At 41.0% G+C, this 25,296-nt stretch overlaps 1 protein-coding gene across 7 annotated transcripts in view; it reads right to left on the reverse strand.

Moving 5' to 3' along the window:
- Positions 1-25,296, reverse strand: part of NCAPG2 (non-SMC condensin II complex subunit G2) — a 79,395-nt gene that overhangs the window by 2,563 nt on the left and 51,536 nt on the right. For 6 of the 7 annotated variants that reach the window (XM_032753243.2, XM_032753246.2, XM_058428620.1 and 3 more), the window contains 11 exons: positions 23,596-23,666; positions 22,480-22,633; positions 22,188-22,361; positions 21,208-21,324; positions 20,987-21,127; positions 20,473-20,572; positions 17,917-18,104; positions 16,440-16,580; positions 12,486-12,589; positions 11,541-11,641; positions 10,323-10,422 (listed from right to left, as the gene is read on the reverse strand). In XM_032753243.2, coding sequence (XP_032609134.1) covers positions 10,323-10,422; positions 11,541-11,641; positions 12,486-12,589; positions 16,440-16,580; positions 17,917-18,104; positions 20,473-20,572; positions 20,987-21,127; positions 21,208-21,324; positions 22,188-22,361; positions 22,480-22,633; positions 23,596-23,666 — 1,391 coding nt within the window. Of the gene's footprint in view, positions 1-10,322; positions 10,423-11,540; positions 11,642-12,485; positions 12,590-16,321; positions 16,581-17,916; positions 18,105-20,472; positions 20,573-20,986; positions 21,128-21,207; positions 21,325-22,187; positions 22,362-22,479; positions 22,634-23,595; positions 23,667-25,296 lie in introns of those variants that run through there. The other variant, XR_009209993.1, reaches the window with a different exon arrangement.

The following is a 25,296-nucleotide window of genomic DNA, read 5'->3' on the forward strand; positions in this document are numbered from 1 at the left end:
TGGTGCACACCACCACACCCAGCTGATTTTTTTGTATTTTTTGTAGAGATGGGGTTTTACCAAGTCTGGTCATGAACTCGGCTTAAGCAATCTGCCTGCCTCAGCCTCCCAAAGTGTTGGGATTACAGACACCATACCTGGCCCAAAATTAATTTTTAATTACTCAAAAATAATATTGTCTCCTTAAGTGAACATGAATTTAAAAATACTTTAGAGAAAAATGTTAGGTTAAAAGCACAGTTAACCCTCACTATTTGTGGGAGATGTGTTCCAGGACCCCTCCAGATACTAAAATCCACAGATGTTCAAGTCCCTGGTGTAGTGTTTGCATACAGTCCACCCACATCCTCCTGTATGCTTTAAATCATCTCTAGACTACTTATAATACCTAATACAAGGTAAATGCTATGGTAATAATTGTTATACTATATTGTCTATATACTATATCGTCTATATTGTTACACTACACTAATAGTTGTTATACTATATACTATATTGTTTATACTATACTGTTATATTAGATTAGGGAATAATGACAAGGAAAAGTCTGTTCATATTCAGTACAGGCGCAACCATCCATTTTTGTCCCAAATATTGTCAAACTGTGGTTGGTTGCATTTACGAACGTGGAACCCATGGACACGCAGGGCCAAGTGTTCTCATTTACCAGGTAGTAAAGAGCTACTCACACTGACCTAAGTCTAGACTGGCAACAAGTATGACTCTTTATCGTTCTCCTTTAACAGATGAGCTAACTGAGGCAGAAGTGGTAAAGCAGACTGCCCGTGATCACTCAGCTGGGACCCAGGCCATTTTTCTCCTGCTGCTGGAACACTACTGCAGCACTAAAAAGATATTCCACATACTTCAAATTTACTCTTTCTTCTATTACCTGAAGAAAGAACTGAATACACTATGTAAACCAGAGAAATAAGAACTACTAAAGAACAAATGAAGAAAACAAAATGAAGGAATTTTAAAGTTGGAAGGGACAGTGACAAAAAGCTTAGAAGAAAAGCTCCCTGGGCCAGGGTTCTCCTGATGTGTAACAAGACACGCAGACCAGACGATGTGCAAGTCCCCTCAGCACTAACATCTGTAAAATGTGTCAAACACCAGGACTCAAAACTTCGCCACCTTTCCTTCTGTCTGTGTCAGGTTAGGATCACATGTTGGTGATCACAGCCACAAGAAACACAGCAGAATCAATTTTCTGAGAAAAACAATAAGATAAAAGGACAGTGTCTGTATTTATTAAAGGGTGGTTTTATATATGAATACTTTTAAATTATCCACACCAAGTTCATTGGGTATGGATGATAGAAGCATACCACTAAATAAGCTATAAAAAGCATCCAGCCTCAAATTCGTTTAAAAAAAAGACTGTTAAAATTAAAGCGGAATAAAAAGAATTGATATTCATTTATCAATACCTGATAACAAAAGAGAGGCCACTTTTTCAGGGAGTACTCTTTCCCTTCAAGGTTTAATGTTGGCACCTACATTATTGTACTATTAAAGTTGCCTGCAAGTAGAGGCACAATTAATATTGGCAAGTCATTTGCTTGTAATATGATTAGTGGAGAAAATTCATGAGGTAACACAAACCTTAAGAAATATATTATTTATATTTGTAATTTATTTCAAATTACAAATTTATTACTATCTTGATACTATTTATGAAAGCAATAAATTTAACATACTTGACATTTAAATGCACCAGTGCATTGGCAAATGCATGTTGTTTCTCCTCAAAAAATGTCCAGTTTACAATATGCTATACAGGATGAGCCAATTAAAATGCAATGAGATGCCGATTTTTATTAAGCACCCAAAAGACCAGTCAACAGAATACTAGCCCTGAAAACTAGATTAGTTGTTAAGAAAACGTGCACTTTTAAATCAAGCTCCACTGCCTAAAACATTAATTGGAGCAAGGGGTTCCCAGATTCTTAAAGATGTTTACTTGCTTTAATGTCTCTAGTCCAACATTAAGTCAATAATATTTTAAAATACAGTCTTAAATCTTAATTGTTTATCTTCCATTGGATTGATTTTTCTTGTTTCATCAATTTGTCAGATTGATTTTTGCAGACACTGGTTTCTCTACAGTTTGCTTCTTGCATATTTAATAAGAAGCCAGTATTTCACAGTCCCGACCTATTTATTTTCTAGGATATTTCCTTCTTAAAGGGAGGAGCTCTTTTTTTCATCTGTGTATCAGCTTAGTAGAGAGGATGGCATGCAGGTGAATAATGGAGAAACAAAATGCTCCATGCCCAGTGTTCTGTTCATGTCCTTTTCCACATTGTAAGTTCTGAATTTCTCAGGTCTTTTCTTCTCTCAATGTAACTAACACAGTTCAAGTAGTTAGCCCGAAACTAAGTGTAAGTGGAAATGGAAGGCATTCCTAGTAAGAAACCAACGTTCCTCTTCCCTTTCATCTTCAGAATAGTATACACTATTCTATATCCAAATAAACCTTCCTTGGCAACATTATTTCCTTTTTTTTTTTTTTTTTTTTGAGATGGAGTTTCACTCTTAATGCCCAGGCTGGAGTACAATGGCTCGATCTGGGTTCACCGCAACCTCCGCCTTCCGGGTTCAAGTGATTCTGCTGCCTCAGCCTCCCAAGTAGCTGAGATTACAGATATGTGCCACCATACCTAGCTAATTTTTGTACTTTTAGTAGAGACGGGGTTTCTCCATGTTGGTCAGGCTGGTCTTGAACTCCCGACCTCAGGTGATCCGCCCGCCTCAGTCTCCCAAAGTGCTGGGATTACAGGCGTGAGCCACTGCGCCCGGCCAACATTATTTCTAATAAAGAAAAATGCTTGGACTTTTGAGGTTGTTACTACATCCCGTGAAAACAATTTAACATTCTTACAGTTGGTAACTCTGGTCATCCTGTTTAATATTTGTGTCTGATGAACCACTTACATCATTGCCACTTATTTTCTGAAATGCACAAGTGCTCCTCTGTCATCCCCAAATCAGACCACTGCCCTAAAAACAAGCTCCTAAGGCCAATAGTCTATTGGGTTTCTTCTTCTTCTTCTTTTTTTTTTTTTTCTTGAGATGGAGTCTCACTCTGTCACCCAGGCTGGAGTGCAGTGGCACGATCTTGGCTCACTGCAAGCTCCGCCTCCCGGGTTCACGCCATTCTCCTGCCTCAGCCTCCTGAGTAGCTGGGACTACAGGTGCCTGCCACCACGCCCAGCTAATTTTTTATATTTTTAGTAGCGATGGGGTTTCACCATGTTAGCCAGGATGGTCTCAATCTCCTGACCTCGTGATCCACCTGCCTCGGCCTCCCAAAGTGCTGAGAGAGTTTCTTCTTAAAATATATAGTTGCAAAGTCTAAACTGATTAAAACTAGCATAGTGGACACTCAATCATTTTTAGAATAAAGTACATAACTGAATGCATTTCATTCACTCAGTCGCTAGGAGCCCAAACCCACCCACCTGCTTTAGTGCCCAGTTCAACGTCCCATCACCATGGGGTGCTGGAAGGTCACTGGGGAAGGAGGGGACTTTCTCCAGGTTTCTGTAAGGCCCCCCTTTCTCCAGCAGACTCTGACAGCACAAGCAGCACATCAGACAACTACCCCCACAAGCCCCCACCCGATCCGAGCCATACACAGGAGCCTGCAGGACTCAAGAGAGCAGGCTTTCCAGCTCTGGCTCCAGCAGCTCCCCCAGCACCTTCCCTGGGATGGCTCCACATCCCCCCCGCCCACCACCCACCCAGGTGAGTGGATGTCCTCAGGTCCCACAGAAGGCCGCTAGCAATTTCTTCCATGTAGGAAGCCAGGTCTCCCTGTCGGGGTTGGGGGGCTCCTTCCTTGGCGGTGCTCACCTAGGGTTGGAGGTGTTGGAGGTGTTCTCTTCATCTGCTACTCCTGTATTCTCTAGAGTTCTCTTTAACTCTCACTAGCCAATAACCCATCATGCCAACTCCCTATAAAAATCCCTGACACTTGGCTGGGCACGGTGGCTCACCCCTGTAATCCCAGCACTTTGAGAGGCCGAGGCATGCGGATCACTTGAGGCCAGGAGTTCCAGACCAGCCTGGCCAACATGGTGAAACTCCGTCTCTACTAAAAATACAAAAATTAGCCGGGTGTGGTGGTGCATGCCTGTAATCCCAGCTACTCGGGAGGCTGATGCACAAGAATTACTTGAACCTGGGAGGCAAAGGTTGCAGTGAGCCAAGATCACACCACTGCACTACAGCCTGGATAACACAGGGAGACTCTGTCTCAAAAACAAACAAAAAAATCCCTGACACTGAGCTTTCCCTATCCGAATCACTGCGTGGTTTTGGTCTCCTCCTGGAACCTGACAAACACACAGAAAAACATTGTTTTTTGTTTGTTTGATTTTGAGACAAGTCTTGCTCTGTTGCCAAGACTGGAGTGCGGTGGCGCAATCTCGACCCACTGCAAACTCCACCTCAAGCAATCCTCCCACCTCAGCTGTCCATGTAGCCGGGACTATAGGCACATGCCACCACACCTGTCTAATATTTGTATTTTTTGTAGAGATGAGGTGTCACTGTGTTGCTCAAACTGGTCTTGAACCCCTGAGCTCAAGCAATCCACCCACCTTAGCCTCCCATAGTGTTGGGATTACAGACGCAAGCCACCATGCCCAGCCAACATTGTTATCTCAGTACCTGACAAAGTGGACTAAAGAGAGACCCTTTATTAAAATAAAAGGGTCAATTAAGAACATACAGCAGTTCTAAACTTACATGCACCTAATAACAGGACCATAAAATATATAATGTAAAAGCAGCCCTAAATAGGATACTTGGACAAATTCACAAGCATAATGAGAAATTTAACACAAGTCTCTGTAGAATAAGTAACAAAAAATCAGTAAATACATAGAAAATTTGAGGTAACACAATAAACGAACGTGAACTGATCAGGTGGCACTCCACCTCTCTAAAACACACACTTTTGGCACAAGCACTCACAAATGCTATGTGTGAGCCACAGAGCCAGTCTCAGACATACAATAAAAAAAAGACAAAATGGTGTTAAAAAAAAGAAATGGTGTTAAAAGCCACAGTAAACATAAACATCATATCAAGTATAAAACCACACACACTTTGCTCTTCATCTGGACAATGCCCAAAATTATACTGAGGTGTTGGGGTGGGCTGATACCTTCAAACAGGGAGAGAGGGGCCATGTTCAGGAGGTGTATCCTTGCTTTAGGTGGTGACTGAATTTTTTTTTTTAAGACAGAGTCTCACTCTGTCACCCAGGCTGGAATGCAGTGACGTGATCTCGGCTCACTGCCGCCTCAACCTCCTGGGCTCAAGTGATCCTCCCACCTCAGCCTCTTGAGTAGCTGGGACCACAGGTGCGTGCCACAATGCCCAACTAATTTTTGTATTTTTTGTAGAGACAGGGTTTTGCCACATTGTCCAGGCTGGTTGCAAACTCCTAGACTCAAGCAATTCACCTGCCTTGGCCTCCCAAAGTGCTGGGATTACAGATGTAAACCACCGCACCTGGCCTGTGACTGCATTTTATGACAATTAATTCAGTGGTACACATATTATTTACATTCTTTTCCATATGTATATCTCAATGAGTAAATTCTATTATATTAAAATTAATAAACAAAGACAAACCACAAGCCATTTTGTTAATAAATTTAAAAATCTAGACCAATGCAAGAAATTGTAAATTACCAAAATTTACTCAGCAGTAACAGGAAATCAGATCCAACTACTAATATAAAAGAAATAGGGAAAAGTCATCCCAGATTTCTGGGGGTATGTTGTTCCACAGCATCAGATGTAATTTAAACTGTTCCACAACACTGAAAAGGGAGAAGTTACCAACTAATGCTGAGAGCAAAACTGGTAGAGGTCCTACCGAAAAAACAAAAACAAAACACTACAAAACAAAACAACCAACAACTATTTAATCTTATTTCAAACCTAATGCAAACATTCTCAAATAAAATATTAGCAAACAATTCAAAAATGCGGCTGTTTTGATAGAACGAACTATCCAAGAACTGTGAGACAATTGTAAAAGGTGTTAACATGTGTAATAAGAATTTCAGAAGAGAGAAAGGAACAGAAGAAATATTTCAGACAATAATAACTGAGAATTTATCCAGGAAGCTCAGAGAATACTGAATAGAATAAACGCCAAAAAAAAAAAAGAAAGAAAAAAAGAAAACTACACCTAGGCATATCATATTCAACCTACAGAAAAATCAAACAAAGAAAAAGTATTGAAAGAAACCAGATAGGGAAAAATACACCTTATCTACTGAGGAGCAAAAAAAGAATTATATCCTATTTCTCAGATACCACATGAGCCAAGAAGAGAGTATAGGGAAATGTTTAAAGTACAGAGAGTAGCCAGGCACGGGGGCTCACCATTGTAATCCCAGCAATTTGGGAGGCTGAGGCGAGTACACCACTTGAGATCAAGAATTTGAGACCAGCCTGGGCAACATGATGAAACCCTGTCTCCACTAATACAAAAATTAGCTGGGTGTGGTGGCAACATGCCTGTAATACCAGCTACTCAGCAGGCTGAGGTACAAGAATCGTTTGAACTTAGGAGGCGGAGGTTGCAGTGAGCTGAGATCACACCACTGCGTTCCACCCTAGGCAACAGAGCAAGACTCTGTCTCAAAAAATAATAATAATAAATTAAATAAAGTACAGAGAGAAAAAAATTGATCAACCTAGAATTATACACTACATAACATTATCCCTGCAAAGAAATAAAGTAGAAGTAAAAGACTCTCTGACAAACCAAAATTAAGAGAATTTGTTGCCAGTAGACATGACTTGAAAGAAGCATTAAAAGAAGTTCTCTGGAGGGAAGGAAAAGAATATAGGTCAGAATTTGGATCAACACAAACAAAGGAGAAGCATCAAAGAAGGAGTAAGTGAAGGTAAATAAAAACTTTTATTTTTCTTATTCTTGAATGACCTAAGATGTAGTTTGTTCAAAATAATAATAGCAACAATATATTCAATTATGTATGCTTATGTCTGCTTATACCTAAGCAAAATGAATGACAGCAACGATATAAGGAACGAGAGGCAAGGATTAGGATTATTTTGTTATTATAGGGTACTCACCCTACCTGTAAAGTGGCATAGTGTCATCTGAAAGCAAACGTGGATTAGTTATAAATGAAAACTCCAACTCTAAAGCAACCACTAAGAAAGATAAAAACAAATAAAAATTCCAACTGTAAAGCAACCACTAAGAAAGGTTAAAAAAAAAAAGTATAACTGATATGCTAGGAAAGAAAACGGCATCATAAAATGTTCAGTTAAAACCACAAAAGAAAAGGAGTGGAAGACAGAAATAGGAACAAATAACAAGGGGAACAAATAGAAGACAATAACAAATATGGTGGATATTAATCCAACTATATCAATAATCACTTTGAATATGGTATATATGCACCAATTTTAAGACAGATTGTCAGAGAAGATCAAAAAACATGACCCATTTATATACTGTCTATTAAAAAACCACTTTAAATATAAAGACACATATAGATAAAAATTACATTAGCTGGGTCTGGTGGTGTGTGCCTGCAGTCCTAGCCAATTGAGAGACTGAGGCAGAAGGACAGATTGAGCCCAGGAGTTCAGGAGTTAGAGCTCAGCCTGGGCAACATAGCGAGTCCTCATATCTTGAAAAAAAAAAAAAAAAAAAAAAAAAAAGGAAATGAATGGAAAAAGATATACCCTGCTCATTCTAACCAAAACAAAGCAGGAGTAGTAGTATTAATTTCAGGCAGAGCAGAATTCACAGTAAGAAGAACTATCAGAGATAAAGAAGAGCATTACATAATGAAAAGACGGTAACAATCATCAATGTGTGGGCCTAACAACAGAGCATCAAACTACGTGAGGCAAAAACTGACAGAACTGCAAAAAGTAATAGATAAGTCAATTATTATAGTTGGAGACTATAACACCCTCTATCAGATCCAATAGGTAGAAAATTAGGAAGGACATAGTTCAGCCCAACAACATTGTCAATTGGATATAATGGACATCTACGGACTACTTCATCCAGCAACAGTAGAATACACATTCTCCTCATGCTCACATGGAACACTCACCAAGAGAGAACACATTCTGAGCCGTAAGACACACCTCCACGAATTTAAAAGAACAGAAATAATACAATGTCTGCTCTCAGGCTACAATGGAATTAAAACAGAAATCAATAACAGAAAGCTGGAAAAATCCCCAAACACTTGGAGATTAAACAATGCAACTAAATAGGTCAAAGAGGAAATCACAAGAGAAATTTAAAAATATTTTGAACTAAATAAAAATGACAGCACAGTTTATCAAAAATTTGTGAGATGAATAAAATGAAAGCAAGAATGATGGAAAGGCCAAACATGGTGGCTCACACTGGTAATCTCAGAACTTCAAGAGGCCGCAGGAGGATTGTTTGAGCCCAGGAGTTCAAGGACAGCTTGGGCAAACATAGTGAGACCCCACCTCTGCAAAAAAACTTTTCATCAGCTGTGCGTGGTGGCACACTTCTGTAGTTCTAGCTACTTGGGAGGCTGAGATGGGAGAATCGCTTGAGCCTGGGAGGTTAAAGCTGTGATGGTGCCACTACACTCCAGCCTGGGTGACAAAGCAAGACTCCATCTCAAAACAAAAAACAAAACAAAAGAAAAACTGATGGGAAGAAAAAGGACAAAAAGAGAAATAGAAAAAAAAGTTTTTTAATGCGGGATGAAGCAGTGCTTAGAGGAAAATTTATAGCACTGAAAGTACATATTAGAAAAGAAGAAAAATCTAAAATCAATCATCTAAACTTCCACCTTCGGAAAACAGAAAAAGAAGAGCAAATTAAATCCTAAGTAAGAAAAACAGAAACAGTAAAATCTAGAGCATAAATTAATATACTTGAAAGTAAGAAATCAACAGAAAAAAACAGAAACCAAAAGCTAGTTCTCTGAAAATATCAATAAAAATTGATAAACCTCTAGCCAGGCTAACTAAGCTCTCCAGCTTCCAGAGTAGCTGGGATTACAGAAGTGTGCCACCACACCCGGCTAATTATTTTATTTTTATTTTTTATTTTGATTTATTTTTTTCAAGACGGACTCTTGCTCTGTTGCCCAGGCTAGAGTGCAGTGGCGCAATCTCAGCTCACTGCAACCTCCACCTCCCAGGTTCAAGCAATTCTTCTGCTTCAGCCTCCCAAGTAGCTGGAATTACAGGCACCTGCCACCATGCCCAGCTAATTTTTGTATTTTTAGTAGACACAGGGTTTCACCATGTTGGCCAGGCTGTTCTCAAACTCCTAGCCTCAAGAGATCTGCCTGCCTTGGCCTCCCAAAGTGCTGAGACTATAGGCATGAGTCACCGTGCCCAGCCTAATTTTTGTATTTTTAGTAGAGATGGGGTTTTACCATGTTGGCCAGGCTGGTCTCGAACTCCTGGATTACAGGCGTGAGTTACCGTGCCCAGCCTACAAACCAAATTTTCTAGTGAAGTGAGCATTAAGTGTATTGTGTCTATAGAACAGGCTGACAGTCTATAAAAAACCACACTTTGGAAGTTTATTCACAAATTAGCAGTTTCTGATTTGGAAAACCTTTCTCCAGAGGAAGTAGCTATGCAGAGTGGTTTGTTTCCCAGGCAAAGGTGAATTTCCTAGTGCAGAGCTTTACAACGCTTCACCTATTTAGCTCATAAAATAGCAAGAAAAAATTCTTTGTGGTTGATCTAAAAGTCAAACACAATTCAAAACCGAGTCTATAGTAAAATGCAGTGCATACCAAACAGCACACAGCAGCAAAAACACCCAGCTGGAAAGCAGCCCTACGAATACACTGGTAGCCTGCAGGCTGTGCGTAGCAATGGGCTGTCCAGCAAGGGGGAAATTACACACATCTCAGAGGCTCTGGAGGGACCGCCCATCCCCATGTGGGTATTTGTCCGCTAGATGTCTATTCTTGGGAAACGCCCATGGTTTCAATAATGCAGCAACCACCAAAAACAATGTCTGATTTTAAAACCAAATAAAATAAGTTTGTATGCCCTCACTTTTCTACAGTAGAATTTTGCAAATGACAGTTTTGTTTTGTTTTTGAAGACAGAATTAGTAAGTAAATTAAACATAAGCTAAAGGTCTTTGCCAACAGAAACGTTTCTCTCCTTACAGTCCCCAGTCTCCTAACCACCTGGGTGTAAGCAGCAGAAATGAAAACACAACCTCATGCAGACCCAAAGAAGAATGAGCAGTTTTAGATGATCACATCTGGTGAATATTTCTGCTTTACCTTTCAATGCTGTCCTCTTCCAAAGTAATTTCCATGAATGTCTTTAGTTTTCTGTGAACAGTGGCTGCAACCTCCCTCACTTTTGAGCTTTTATGTTTACCTGGGAAAATTATATTAAAAGACAGAAAAGATTTTAACATCACTACACAAAGACAAACACTCTGCTACACATGTGGTACAACTTCCCTAAGCTGGGCCTCCCTATCCTTCCCTTTGAGGTGACCTGCGGAATAGTAATTCTCCCTTCTATAGGGATGTTGTAAAGATCAAACAAACGTTTACTGGGAAGAAGACTTCAAATGGACCTCACCCCATGAAGCCATGAGAGGAAGGATTATGTCCATGCCAGCAAACCACTCCTGTTTCAGAGTCCTTCCCCTGTTTAACTATCACAGGTAGTTAAGAATGTATTAAGGGCAAGGCACCTGGCAGCATCCAACATCCATCCTCAACATCCTCCTGGTGGTGATCTCAATGCAGGGGAGTCCCTGAGGGAAGTCTTTTCTTATGCCCAACCTGGGTCAAACTAGTTAAGGAGTATTCTTATCAATCTGCAGATATCCTATCCATTTAGGCTTACAGGGAGAGTATGTTTCAATAGGAGCACTCCCTATCTACAATGTATCATCTTTGAAAATAATGTCAACATTAGTAAAACTGAGCAAATAATACAGAAAGGTAAAGGCAGTCACCCTGCAGGGATGTTACTACATTTTATACTGAGCTAAGCATCTTATACATATCTCCAATTATTTTCCCAGTACTACTTGAACTGGTTGGGATATTCAGAATAGGCAAGGCTAAGGCTTATGAGAAATAGTAGATAGATCAAATATTAACACCAAAATATCCATCATCAACCAAAATAAATTCAGATTTTAAGATACAGGTAACACATCAAATCAACAGAAATTCAATGCTGAGGCACACAGAGGAACACTTAAACAGGCCTAGTGGCAAAAGGTGAAAATGAACAGGACCTCCACCACTGAAGAGTGAGCAAGCTGATATAAAAACAGATGCAGGGTGGGCTAAGGAGAGGAAGCCCAGGTGGACAGCACTGTGTCCAGCACATGAGAAGGCAGGGAGTGGAAAGGCTGGGGGACACCTGAGCCGGCCAGGAGTAGCCGAGTGCAGGGGCTGATCCCCAGCATCCCATGACAGCACCTGTGAGGTGCACCAGCCACCTTCCAGATGATGGAGGGGAATGTAACCAACCTGCATTAATAACCAGGATAATATGCACAGCAGCCGTGAGGCACACAATGCCTTCAATATCATTAGAAGCCACACAAGCCTTTAATTCATCCAAAAATGACCTGCAAAAAAATCAACAAACATCAAAATTACTGTATCATGTAGACCCTAATACATTATAACAGAAGAAGTACAGCCAAGGTTCAACCACAACCACAAACCCCAGTTTGCAGGGGACATGGGAAGCTGACTGAACTCACCCCATGCTTTTCATGGAGAGTGTGCCAGATTGTACAGTGAGACATTAAAATCAGAGGACGCTGCTGGGAACAGGGATGCCGTGCTGAGTGAAAAAGGCTACTCTGTATACCCTCAGTGCACACAAAAAAGATTTAATAAGTTGTTAAAAGATGACTCATAGCTGCTAAAGACGGTGCTTTTAAAAGTTTTCATCGAATGTATCTGCTATTAAAATTCGACAGGTACCAGACATCTGCAAAGCAATTCCCTCTGTAACCTGTCAGCCCTGCATGCACCACAGCAAACCCTGCAATTCTGATCAAGTGACATATGGACTGGAAAATGAGTAGCAGCTGCGTGTTCAACGAAAATGGCACTGGTATTTAACCTTGTCAAGTGTTTTGAAAGCACACTTGGTAAGAAGTATTTTACTAAACATTAACATTCTATGTTCTCCCTTAACTGAATTTAACTTATGAGAAGCATAACTAACCAGAGACTATTTAGATGAATATTCTTTAGAGAAAGTTAGAATTTTTCTCTGTGTAAGTTTAATGTAAATATTTCTAATTACTGATAAAATAGAGAAAAAATTATATGAAACATTTTTCTCACAGAAAAGAATGTAGCTTTGAAAAACTTGAGAGTAAAAGGAATAGAACAAAAGCTGCTAAGAGCTTACAGCCACGATGAGTGTTTCAGGACAGTTAAAGAGAAAGTGATTACCTGACCACATTCGAAGACTTTATTATTATTCCTATTAAACACCTTGAAAATGGTGGAAGATCAGAAAGATGCTCTGGAGGGGTAAGCTCTTCTATGTCAGAAACCTAAAAAAGTTCCAAATCAGCAAGTTGTAAACGGAGACTAGGCTTACTTACTTGTAAATTACATTGCTTTGGGTTTTCTTCAACACCTAAGAAAAACTTTCCAGAAATTCAAAAGAATTATATTTATTAACTGTTGAAATGTCTACAATAATTATGAATAATCTATTATTATAAACATAAGTGTGCTGGGTGTGGTGGTTCACACCTGTAATTCCAGTGCTCTGGGAGGCTGAGGCAAGAGGATTGCTTGAGGCCAGGAGTTCAAGATCAGGCTGGTCAACATGACAAGACCCTGCCTCTATAACAAAATTTTAAAATTAGCTGGGCATGGTGGTGCATACCTGTAGTTCCAGCTACTTGGGAGACTGAGGCAGGAGGATCACTTCAGCCCAGGAATTTGAGGCTGTAGTGAGCCATGTATCATGGCACTCCAGCCTGGGTGACAGAGCGAGATCCTGTCTCAATATGACAAAATAAATAAATAAATAAATAAATAAATAAATAAATAAATAAAATAAACGAAAGTCCTTATTCAGTGAGACAAAAATAAAGAAAAACAGACATATTACTCAATGAGTCTTTCATCAAAAAATCTTTATTTTGTTATCGTCTACTGTAAATAATTGCTTTTATGCTAAATAAATTTAACATCGTACTCCTGTCTAAATCGGCGTTTCTCAATCTCAGCACTACTGACCTGACCAGCTCGTTCTTTGGGGGATTGGGGGGCTGTGCTAGCTGCTGTTGGAGGCTGAACAGCATCCCTGGCCTCCACCCACTCAATGCCAGGGGCACGTTGCCCACCCCCTCACCCAGTTGTGCCAAACAAAAATGTTCCTACACATCACAGTGGCCCCTGCAAGGCAGAACCCCACAGTGAAGTAATGTAAGTTTAGAGCCACAAGGGCACCTGCCTGGACCTGTGCTCTTAATTATCAGCCTTGTGAGCTTCAGTGAGCCTTTCACCATGAATTCCACATGCTCCTCAGAAAGTCCAAGTGCAGAATTCCTGCTCCAGGTGGAAACTTATGCCTTTGTTTTCCACCTGTAATAGCTGAGACATGAGTATGCCTATCTTACCCCTGTATCTCTCCACCACTGTGTTTGGCCCGATTCTTGGCTATCTTAGGAGATTTCATTTAGGCATAACTAAACAACACTGCTTTTTTTTTTTTTTAAGAGACATAGTCTCACTCTGTTGCCTAGGCTGGAGTGCAGTGGCACAATCACAAATCATAGCTCACTGCAGCCTTGAACTCCTGCCTCAGTCTCCCGAGCAGCCAAAACTACAGGCGTGTACCACCATGCCCAGCTAATTTTTAAATATTTTTTAATAGAGGCAGGGTCTCACCATGTTGCCTAGGTTGGCTTCGAACTCCTGGCCTCAAGCAATCCTCCTGCCTAGGCCTCCCAAAGTGTTGGGATTATGGTGTGAGCTACTGTGCCTGGCCTAGACAGCGCTTCCAATAAGTCTTCCCACAATTCCTCTGCCAGGGTTATAATACAAATTTGAATATTTAAGTCAATTATCACTATATATCAAATAGCACTGTTTCTCATTAAAATACTTTACATCTAAAGTGATTGTTGTAAATGCATTTCTTAAACAGTGAGACAAAAGACTATTGACAAATTAAAATAAAAATAATAACAGCGTAAGGGATAGGAGACAACTGGAGATTCCTACCATGCAATGGACAAGCATAATTTCTGAAGGTACTGAGATAAGTTAAACATGCATGCTGAGATCTCTAGAGAAATCACTAAAACAAAAAAATTACACAAAAGATAATATAAAGTCAACAGAGATAAAATGGCGTAGTAAAAACACTTAATCATCATAAAAGTGACAGGAAAGAAAAAAAAACCAGAAAGACTAACAGAACAGACCAGACTGATAGAAAAAAAAATTAACATTAACTTAAACTCAAACTTATCAATAAATTCATTGAAGTCAAGTGGACTAAAAGAACAAAAAATAGAATGGACTATAACCATGCCAAATAAAAGTCAGAGGTTGTTGGACTAGATTTTTTAAACCCCCATCCATGTGGGGGTGGGGTTTTAAAAGATATGCTATGCAAACACGAAGCACAAGAAAGCTGGTTTGGCTATGAAAATATCAAAGTAGACTTCATGAGGAGTCAGAGCCAGAGATATTCCACAATAATAGGAGTCAATTCATCAAAAAGAAAAAGCTCCCAAATACAAGAAAATACATGAAAAGAAAATTGACAGAACAAATGAAAAAAGAGACAAATCCACAATCACATATAAAATAAGTAGACAAAATCCGTAAGGAAATACAACAGCTGTCAACAAACTTTTTCTGTAAAGTAACAAAATGGTAAATATTTAAATAATATAGTAAATATTTTCACCTTTGTGGGCAGAGTTGCAATGGTCTCTGTCATAATTACTCAACTCTGCACAAAAGTAGCCAGAAAAGCACGGCAAATGGGCACAGCTATGTCCCAATAAGACTTTATTGATAAAAAACAGATGGTGAGCCAGATGTGACTCACAGGCCAAACATTTTTTTTATCATTTTTAGCTACATAGCTCACCGGAATAAATAAATCCTAGTTTTTATTCTATTGTGTAATCTAGTAATTACTTTCCAAACCAAAATGATCTCCCTTCAAGCTTTAAGGAAGGCCTTAAAATTCTATTTGATGTTTTAGAATTTAGTTAACATCTTTTTATTAGTCATAATTTTATATTACAAAATTTATGATTTACGTAAATATTAAAAATGCATATAATTCAATGACCTTCCCTGTCAGATTTTATCTTTTCATACAGAGAAGGTTTTTTCTCTATATGAAAACATGATTTTTTACTATTTTCTTAAGAGGTGAAGAGGAAAACAACACCCTGAATATTCCATGTGGGAAAACACCATTTTTTGTTTTGGCTTGAATTATCATCCTGATTATATCATTCTTTAACCAAATAGGCTAATAACTTCTGTATTAATAATCATCTTCAATTCATCTACAGCTACCGGTAGGAAAATAAGATAGTCAGTAATAATGAACAAATTGTCTGTTTAAACTGATATTAGCTACATTCTTTTTTTTCTTTGAGATGGAGTCTCGCCCTGTTGCCCAGGCTGGAGTCCAATGGCGTGATCTCAGCTCACTGCAACCTCCGCCTCCCGGGTTCAAGACTGTCTCAGCCTCCCGAGCAGCTAGGATTACAGGTGCGTGTCACCATGCCCGGCTAATTTTTTGTATCTTTAGTAGAGACAGGGTTTCACCATGTTGGCCAGGCTGGTCTCAAACTCCTGACCTCATGATCCACCTGCCTCCGCCTCCCAAACTGCTGGGATTACAGGCATGAGCCACTGCACCAAGTCTAAACTGACATTACAAGGTTGAATATCCTAGCTTAGAAATGAAAAAAAGGTGGTGGAGGCTAATAATATAACATGCAAAGATATGTGAACTATTCCATAAAAGCAGTCCTAGAGTAGTCTTGTATTCTGCTCACCACTGATTACAACTACTTCTATCCTTTTAGGAGGGAGAATAATCTTCAGAAACTTATCAACTCATTTAAATCTCCTGAATGTAGCATAAAAGCATGTTCAAATGTAAGGACTATATTTCTGTTTTAATCAAGAGTGGTAATATCCTTGGTATATCTTTCACAATAGTCACATGAGTCTAAAATACTAACTAGCTATCAAACTCTGAGGTGTAGCTGCTAGGAAAGTACACCACTCACTCAAGTTTGAAAATTCTTAAAAAATACTTTGAGAAACGTAGAGAATGTGCTGCTAGTAGAAACACCATCTTGTGTCATCAGTAAGAGGCACAGCAGTTTCAGGGTTAAAGCACTTCACCTTCCGTAGCTGATGACTTATCTCAACCACAGGCCCAGCGATGAGAGTAGAAAGTACACCCCGGTGCACAGGGGTGTCTGTGTGCCGAGACTGAACAGCAGTAATGAACTCCAGAAGAGGCCTCTGAACAGAATAAAGCAGCTACAAGAAAACACATACGTCACTTTTAACGACTAAAAACCATGGTTTTGAAAAAAACAAAAAGACACTTTAAAATAAGTATTCTTACTATCCTCCCCCAGGATTCAAGGAGTCACTGATCTTGTTTGCCTGCTACCAGTGCCCACTACATTTCACTCCCAGGCTGACTCAACGTGACTCAAACCTCCTACGCACCACGGCCAGAAGATGACAGACGAGACCCAAAGCCCACTGGGAACTGCCCTGATGATGTTCTTTCCCCAAAGCCAAGAACAACCCTCAGGAATAAGGAGGGAGAGAGGCAAAACATCAATGACATTAAAATAAGGCATCAGCTATGAAGCAATGTATTCTGACTAAAGCTACACAGGTTTGATGGGAAAACTAAAGGTTTTGGCACAAATTACATTACATAAAAGATCATAGACACTTGAAACAAATTCATCAAAAACAGGAATATTTCAAATTAATTCAAATTGAACTAGACTAGAAAAAGTATGGCCAACAACCTTCAATGACCTCTATCAGCGAAGGACACTGAGTCTTCAATATTTCATAAATAGTCTCCCATTTAAGCATTTTTAAAAGTCTTCATTAAAAAATAATAGCTCATTGATATTTTTAAGCTACCACTTAGAAAAAGTAATGGCTCTCTCTGATAACAACATCACGTGGTACGAGAACTGCCATGACATTGTTTTTAGGATGAAGCAAATCTGGCAGACAGGTTTTTATATGAAGTGCTTATACAACAATCTCACTTCACATCAGCTTTCAACCAGCAAAGGGAAGCCACGGGCCCCTTCAAGGTCTGTGACTCTCGTTTCCAACCTGGAGAAGGTTAACATAGGACAGGGAGGTAACTCATGACAGAAATTAGCATTTCACCTGGCAAGATGTCTGTCACTCTACAACTATCAAAATTAGCATCTTTCAAAAGAAAGGTATATTTTATTTGGAAAACTCTGTGAAATTAACAATTATGTGCTCAGAACCTAGAGCAATCAGTCGTCTGCTTCCTGTCCTGCCGTCTGGTCAACCTGAACTCTTGGGATCCTGTTCTAAGACCATTGGGTAGAATCTAACAGCTGGAGCTCCTGCCCTTCCTGCCTCCAGCCCATGCACAGGGGTCATCATCTCTCTCTCAGTGTATCCACCATGGGGGACTCCCACACCGACTCCATCTCTCACAGTGCACCTCGCCAGCAGGGACCTCCTACACAACACTGCACGTCAACCGAGCGTGAACAGCACAGCCAGGGCTCGTGCATCTGTGTAGGTGTACCCAGCCCTGAAAAGCCCATCTAGCGAACCCGTCCTGGGGAGGCCTGAGTACCCGCAGGCCTTCTTCCGGCTGCTTCCTGAAGCTCCGTGCAATACATTCCAACATTTTCTGAAATACTTTCTGGACTGTGTCCAACAGCATTGCAACTTCTTCATCTGAATCTGTTTTCTGAATCAAGGAACTTCCAGTTATCTCTTTCAGAATGTCAAGAAGTAATGAAACATAAAAAAATCCCTTCACTAGAAAGAAAATTGGAATATATCAGTTTTCTAATCACACAAGTTTGTTGAAATCATTACACATTTCTCACTTAACACGTGTATATAATGGTAACAAAAGATTATTACACTTTGGTATTTGGTGAGCCAATACCAAAAGCCAGGTTGATCAAGTTAACCTAAATTCTAACCAAAATAAATAAATAAGTATGACATTTGTCCAATTTAAATATAAAACTGATATCTTCAATAACAATAATAGTATATTAGACTTAGTCACTAAACTAAAAATTGTGTTCATTGCACATGTGAACATACAGAAGTTTAGCAGTGTGGTTCCCTCAACACCTGAATTAAGAGAACAGTGTTGTTGGTTCTGTTTTATTTTTAGAGAACAGACATACAATGAAAATGGCTACACTGGAGATCTAGAATTCTAGTTATAATTAATTAGCTCCTCCAAAAAGTAAATTTTTTAAGTAATGAAAGTAGATTCGGTCCTTGCGGGAAAATAATTCCTAAATGATAAGTGAAGTTTAAAAAATAAATAATTTTGACTTTCAATCATTAAGCTTAAGTATAAAATGCCGTTTTCACAATAGAAGTAAATTATAAAGAATTAAACAGGCTGGGTATGGTGGCTCACGCCTGTAATCCCAGCACCTTGAAAGGCCAAGGTGGGTGGATCACTTGAGTTGGAGACCGGCCTGGCCAAGATGGTGAAACCTCGCCTGTACTAAAAATACAAAAATTAAGGCCGGGCGCGGTTGCTCACGCTTGTAATCCCAGCACTTTGGGAGGCCGAGGCGGGCGGATCACGAGGTCAGGAGATCGAGACCACGGTGAAACCCCGTCTCTACTAAAAAAAAATACAAAAAATTAGCCGGGCGTGGTGGCGGGCGCCTGTAGTCCCAGCTACTCGGAGAGGCTGAGGCAGGAGAATGGCGTGAACCCAGGAGGCGGAGCTTGCAGTGAGCCGAGACTGCGCCACTGCACTCCAACCTGGGCAACAGAGCGAGACTCCGTCTCAAAAAAAAAAAAAAAAAAAAAATTAGCCGGGCACGGTAGTGGGCGCCTGCAATCCCTGCTACTCGGGAGGCTGAGGCATGAGAATTGCTTGAACCTAGAGGTGGAGGTTGCAATGAGCCGAGATCATGCCACCGCACTCCACTCCAGCCTGGGTGACAGAGCAAGACTTGGTCTCAAAAAAAAAAAAAAAAATTTAAAAAGCTGAAGCAAATAATATTGGTCTATTTAATATTTACTCTTAAACTTTAGATCTGTTAAACAAATGATGGATGATTTTGCTTATAATTAAAGATTAACTAAGACACTGCCCAGGATCCTGGCTCCAGTGTTCTCCTAGCATCTACTTCAGTTGCAACGTCATGAAGAGAGACACACTGGGAGTGTCCACACACACAGACCCCTCTGGAATCTGCCATGAAGATATTTAAGGCTATGGGAAAGAGACTACAGATGGATCCACTAGAAATTGGACTACCAACTTAATCTAATTTTCAAAACTTAATGTTGAATTTACTAAATATTATCATTTTCAATCTCTTCTAGCAAATAACTAGGCTTAAAGAAATGTCAACATCAAATGTTGAGGCTTTTACAGATCTCAGTGAGAATTAAATGCAGCACTGAGATATTGGGATACTACTTAAAAACCATCCAGAAACAGGTTTACACAGCAGTGGGCTACACCACAGAAGCGGTGGGGTGGGAGGCTGGCCGTTAGGGGCTAGGAGCTAGGGGCTAGGGGTCAGGGGCCAGGGACCAGGGTCCCAGCTCAGCAGTACTCTTCTTTACCAGACTGTGATCAGAAGGCCAAGGAGATATGGAATGACCCCAGGTGCACTCCCCCTGGCCCCACACCCTTTCCCGTCATCATCTGATGTGACTAGAGGGCTGTCCTCCCACTCACTGTTGCCATGGGTTACCCTGTGCTAACCCTTTCCCTGTGGTAACAGCAACTTCCAGGGGTCCTGGTAGGGTACCACTCAACAATTCCTGACTCACGGCCCCATCCACAGGAGCACATGGCCAGAGCAGAGCCAAAAGGTGATGGTTTCCCACGCAGATGCCAGGAAATAGCCACTAGCCCAATCCACAAGGAAAGTCAGCCTGGCAACAAAACTGACCACGAGGACAGGCAGAATCCCAAGGACCCTGTCACAAACTCTGGTTGTAGTCATGTCTGACACAGAAACACCTTTGAATTTCCGGGCTGCACCACCTAACAAATCCCTTTTTTGGGATACGCCAGGTTGCATTATAATCAGTCACTTAAAAGTGAGAGTTCTGAGCTACACAGTAAAGGAGGGAGGGAGGGAAGGACTGGTTCTGAGTGTTTATTGCTCTAAAACAGCCCTGACTGTACCTGTTTGCATGATTCCAAGACTCCGCTGTAAGAGTTGCATCTGAAACTGATGGTCACCAAGGCCTACCATAACAACATCTTTACACACAGTCAGGTAGGTCTGTAAGAGACAGACACAACTTAGCAACAAAGGCCATTTTTAAAAAGGGAGTAAATCCAGCCTCACAAAGCTTCTCCTATCCATGTGCTAGTTACCTTATAAAGCAGATTTTTACAAAGATGTTTTATAAAGGAATTTTCATAAAGATACATTAATTCTTGTTGTTTTCATAAGAAATCTAGAGACATATTTTATGTAATTCCAAAAACATAATCGAACACCTGTTATATGTAATGTATAAAATTACACTGAAAGTATATGCAGTTTACGCTTTGCGAAAAGATAAACTAGAAAGTTAGATAAATGTCACTGTAAGTTTTTAAGAATAACACTAATGTCTAAAGTAGAAAATGAAATCCTCAAACATAACAAACTTGGTAAAGAGAAAGGTTTCTGTGTCTGAAGACTTCTAACCTGGATAATTTGCTGATAAATGACCCTATGAAGCTTCAGATAGTCTTCTTCTTGATCTTGAATAAAAGATAAAATTTTGCTTTCTAACCAAAAGCCAGTGTCTTCCAAAATGGACAAATACACCTTTCCTTCTGAGCAGAACTGTCCAAAAACAAGAAGATAAATCAGTAACAAAAAGAGCACTGCGTATCAGCCTAATAGAGGGCCAGGAGCGGGCGCACCTTGTGCTGAAGATGGATGCTCAGGCGACAGTGGAGACCAAAGGCTCGCAGGGCAGCCGCTTCACTGAAGCCACGAGGCTTCCCACCCGGTACCTGCAGAAGTGACTCCAGATCTGCCTGTAATAGAAAAAACCCAAGGGCCACATGCTGACTGACAAGGCACCACCACACCCCATACAGAAAGAACAATGGAAAGCACCTGATCCTCAGGCGAGCTGGAAAGACCCCGGCTCTGGTGAAGCCCAGTGTTTGCTGACTCTGTACCTGGACGTGAGGTGCTGGGTGGCATGGGAAAATGTAGTCAGGTGAGCAGGCTCAGCTCACCGTCCACAGCCCTTGCCCTACACGCAGCACTACCTGCCCTCTCCCTGCCTCATGACCAGGCCCCATCCTCCCATCTGCCCTGCACGCAGCACCACCCGTCCCCTCCCTGCCTCATGACCAGGCCCCATCCTCCCATCTGCCTGGCTCCACTCTGCTGGGGCTTTGCTTCTGGTACAGTCACACTTGAGGGCAGCGTGACAGGGTGTTCAGAGGGCTGGCTCCTGGAGGAGAGGAAGAGATGACGGCCTCCGTGAGACAGTTGGCAGCATGATGGGTTCCCAGGAAATGCTCTGCAAACATTCCCAGAAAAAACTGCCAAGGACTGCAGGGAGTGAGTGTCCACATGAAAGGGTATGTGACACATCTCCTGCAGAGGGTGTGTTCTGAGAAACTGGGGCCATCCTCCTGAGTCCTAGCGCCCTAGCAGATGCAACAGAAATGTGAGATTTCTGAACACGTGTCAACTGGGACTTGACTCCCAACCTTGCCCTGGCCAGGCTCCATGCCTTGTACCAACTGAATGAGGTGACATGATCACTCTCAATTCTGTTCCAGCCAGAACACTTGTATAGCACTGTAAATATGAAAGCTTCACATCTTGATTTGTCACCCCCACAATCATAGGAAACCACTCAACTCTCAGGGCACAAAGTTACCTTTGATGTTTCAAGGGCTTTCAAAAGATGGTTAAGTTTCTTCCGAGGAGCAGAGAGCAAGCACTCGCGATTCTTTGGATGAGTCAGCAGATACTCAATGTAGACCAATGCCAATTCAGGTTTGACTGGGCGTGTGTCATGGATCTGCACCCTACGTTTAGAAGCTGTGTTGCTCTGAAAGAAGAGAGAGAGGGACAGATAATGAAAACACATGTCCCTAGAAAAGCATATAATTTCTAATACACAGTTATCTTCACTCACCTAATTTTAAAGAAACATGATGTCAACCTACCTTGGCCTGGGCATGCTCTGTGGGCAGCCAGTTGTCAACAAGCTCCAGAATGTGCCCCACCTGCCCCCAGGAGCACAGGCAATCCAACAAAGTGCAGTAGCTCTTGTCCGCAGCGCCCTCCTCCCGGCTTCTCAGCGTGGAAATCACACCACAGCTGAAAATGTCAGATGGAAAATCAGACCGAGTATTTCAACAGAGACCCCCCTACTTTGTAAAAGGTGAGGAAAACCAAGAAGCTAAAATCTGACGGTGCATAAGCCTTTGTTATTATATTAGCACTTCCATGCTCTCCAATGCAGGAATAAATACAGTTTCCCACAATTGCTGCACAGCTGCATCCCACCACAAGACCTGAGACCAGCTCTGGACACTGAAGGAGCAGGGCACAGCAGCCACACAAAGCCCTCATCCTTCTTGTTCTGCGCCATCTGCCAGATTCTAGAGCAAGAGTTTCTACTTTTGAAGAACAATTTTTGTTTAGCATCAAAATATTCCTTTTCTTCCATAAATATGAATAAAAATAATTTTTACTGAGATAATTAGCAACATTGTAGAGCTCTAATGAAAAATATTATGTGAGACACAAAAGCCACAAATGTAATTAAAAATTTTCTAGTACCCACATTTTAAAACACAAAGAGAAACAGGTGAAACTAATTTCAGTAACAATCTTATTTAATCCAATCTATCCAAAATCATTTTAACATGTAATCAATATTTCACACTCTTCTTTTTGCCCCAAGGCTGACTCCATGTGTATTTTGTACTCACAGCACACCTCAGCTCAGATAGCCAAAGTCCAGGTGCTCAGGGCCACATGTGACCAACAGTGACCTTGTGCTCCAGAACCTCCCTGGTGTGGGAGTAACCCCAGACTTAAAGTGGAGTAACAGTTTCAGTTCCATGCAGTCTATTCTTTTGTCACGTACCAACTTAGGGCCCACTGAAAATCACATCCTGCTATTTTCCCTACCACAGGGAGAGGGAAGGGCAGAAGGAAGAGGCTACAGTGAGCTGAAAGCTAAATGTTATGATCTGCTGACATGAATTAATAATTCAGCACAACAATGGATAGGATTCCTACTTTTCTACTGTACCGAAAAACAGAGCAAATACCTGAATGGAGGGACAGCAGAGGCCGGCATAAAGGACATTAGCATGAATAAAGGGATCTTGCAGCGATCCTCCTAAGAGCGAAAAAAGAAAAACAAAACAAAGCATATGTAAACACTATAAATTCTGAAAGTCTCTCTACGTAAATTCCTAATAACTTACTATCAAAGTTGCTCAAGAAGAACCATGGCAGTCCTCTCCATGTTCAAAGGGAAAACTTAAAACAGCCTCATGTTTGAGGGGCAGAGAAAATTACTTGATAAGTGTTATGAAAGTTTTATATAACATTTTACTACTTTGCAAATATTTATTAAGCACTTGCTATGTATCCAGTACTAATCTAGACCCTGGGAATATGCCAGTAAGCAGGATAAACAAAATCATATGCTGTCATGAACTGAATCTACTTTAAAAAACAACACTGATGAAATGAAAAAAAAATTAACTCTATACACTTGGTATCCTGAACATAAATCTCAAGAGAAGGAAATTATTTAGAGAAAATGTTATAAAACAAAATCAGAATATCTTTAGGAAGACAGTATAGTTCAATGGAAAATGCAGCGGGACGTAGTGGCTCGTGCCTGTAATCCCAACCCTTTGTGAGCTTGAGGTGAGAGGACTGCGTGAGGTCAACAGTTAGAGGCTACAGTAAGCATCCACTCCAGCCTGGGCAATGGGGCAAGATTATATCTATTAAAAAAAAAAAAAAGGCCAGACACAGTGGCTCACCCTTGTAATCCCAGCACTTTGGGAGGCTGAGGCGGCTGGATCACCTGAGGTTAGGAGTTCGAGACCAGCCTGATCAACGTGGTGAAACCTCATCCCTATCGAAAATTCAGAATTAGCCACACATGGTGGCTCACGCCTGTAATCCCAGCTACTCGGAAGGCTGGGGCAGGAGAATCGCCTGAACCCGGGAGGCAGAGGTTGCAGTGAGCCAAGATTGTGCCACTGCACTCCAGCCTGGGCGACAAAAGCAAGACTCCATCTCAAAAAAAAAAAAAAAAAAAAAGTAAGCTTTGAGGCTACTGAACCAAACCTAGACCCAATCAGATTCAGTAGCCCAACAGCCGACATAGCACAGAGGAGAGGAGTTAAGCTCTCAGAGTCAGTTTCTTCCTTTGCAAAACGAACACAGGACTGTTGGAAGAACCAAAGTGAACTACACCACACAGAATCCCAGTACAGTACTTAGAGTGTCCTCAGTGCTTAGTAAATTGCAGCTAAATTATTGTTACTAAAACAATAAGTAAAAGCGGGTACATACACCCTTCATCAAGAACACTCAATAAGAGATATTCTTGGCTGGGAGAATGAGGACATGGTGAATCCTAAAAAAATAATAATAATTTTCCTGAAAATACATATGAAACAGAAACAGACCAAAATCAAAATCTGATTAGGAATTAATTTGCATTCACAGTGACCCCATCCTTACCCCCAACTAACGATATGGGAAGAAAATATCTCGTTAATGGCCGGGCACGGTGGCTCACGCCTGTAATCCCAGCACTTTGGGAGGCTGAGGCGGGCGGATCACGAGGTCAGGAGATCGAGATCATCCTGGCTAACACGGTGAAACCACGTCTCTACTAAAAATACAAAAATATTAGCCACGAATGGTGGAGGGCGCCTGTAGTCCCAGCTACTCGGGAGGCTGAGGCAGGAAAATGGCGTGAACCCGGGAGGCGGAGCTTGCAG

This window comes from Hylobates moloch, unplaced genomic scaffold (genome assembly GCF_009828535.3).
Source record: "Hylobates moloch isolate HMO894 unplaced genomic scaffold, HMol_V3 SCAFFOLD_1, whole genome shotgun sequence".
Lineage (NCBI taxonomy): Eukaryota > Metazoa > Chordata > Mammalia > Primates > Hylobatidae > Hylobates > Hylobates moloch.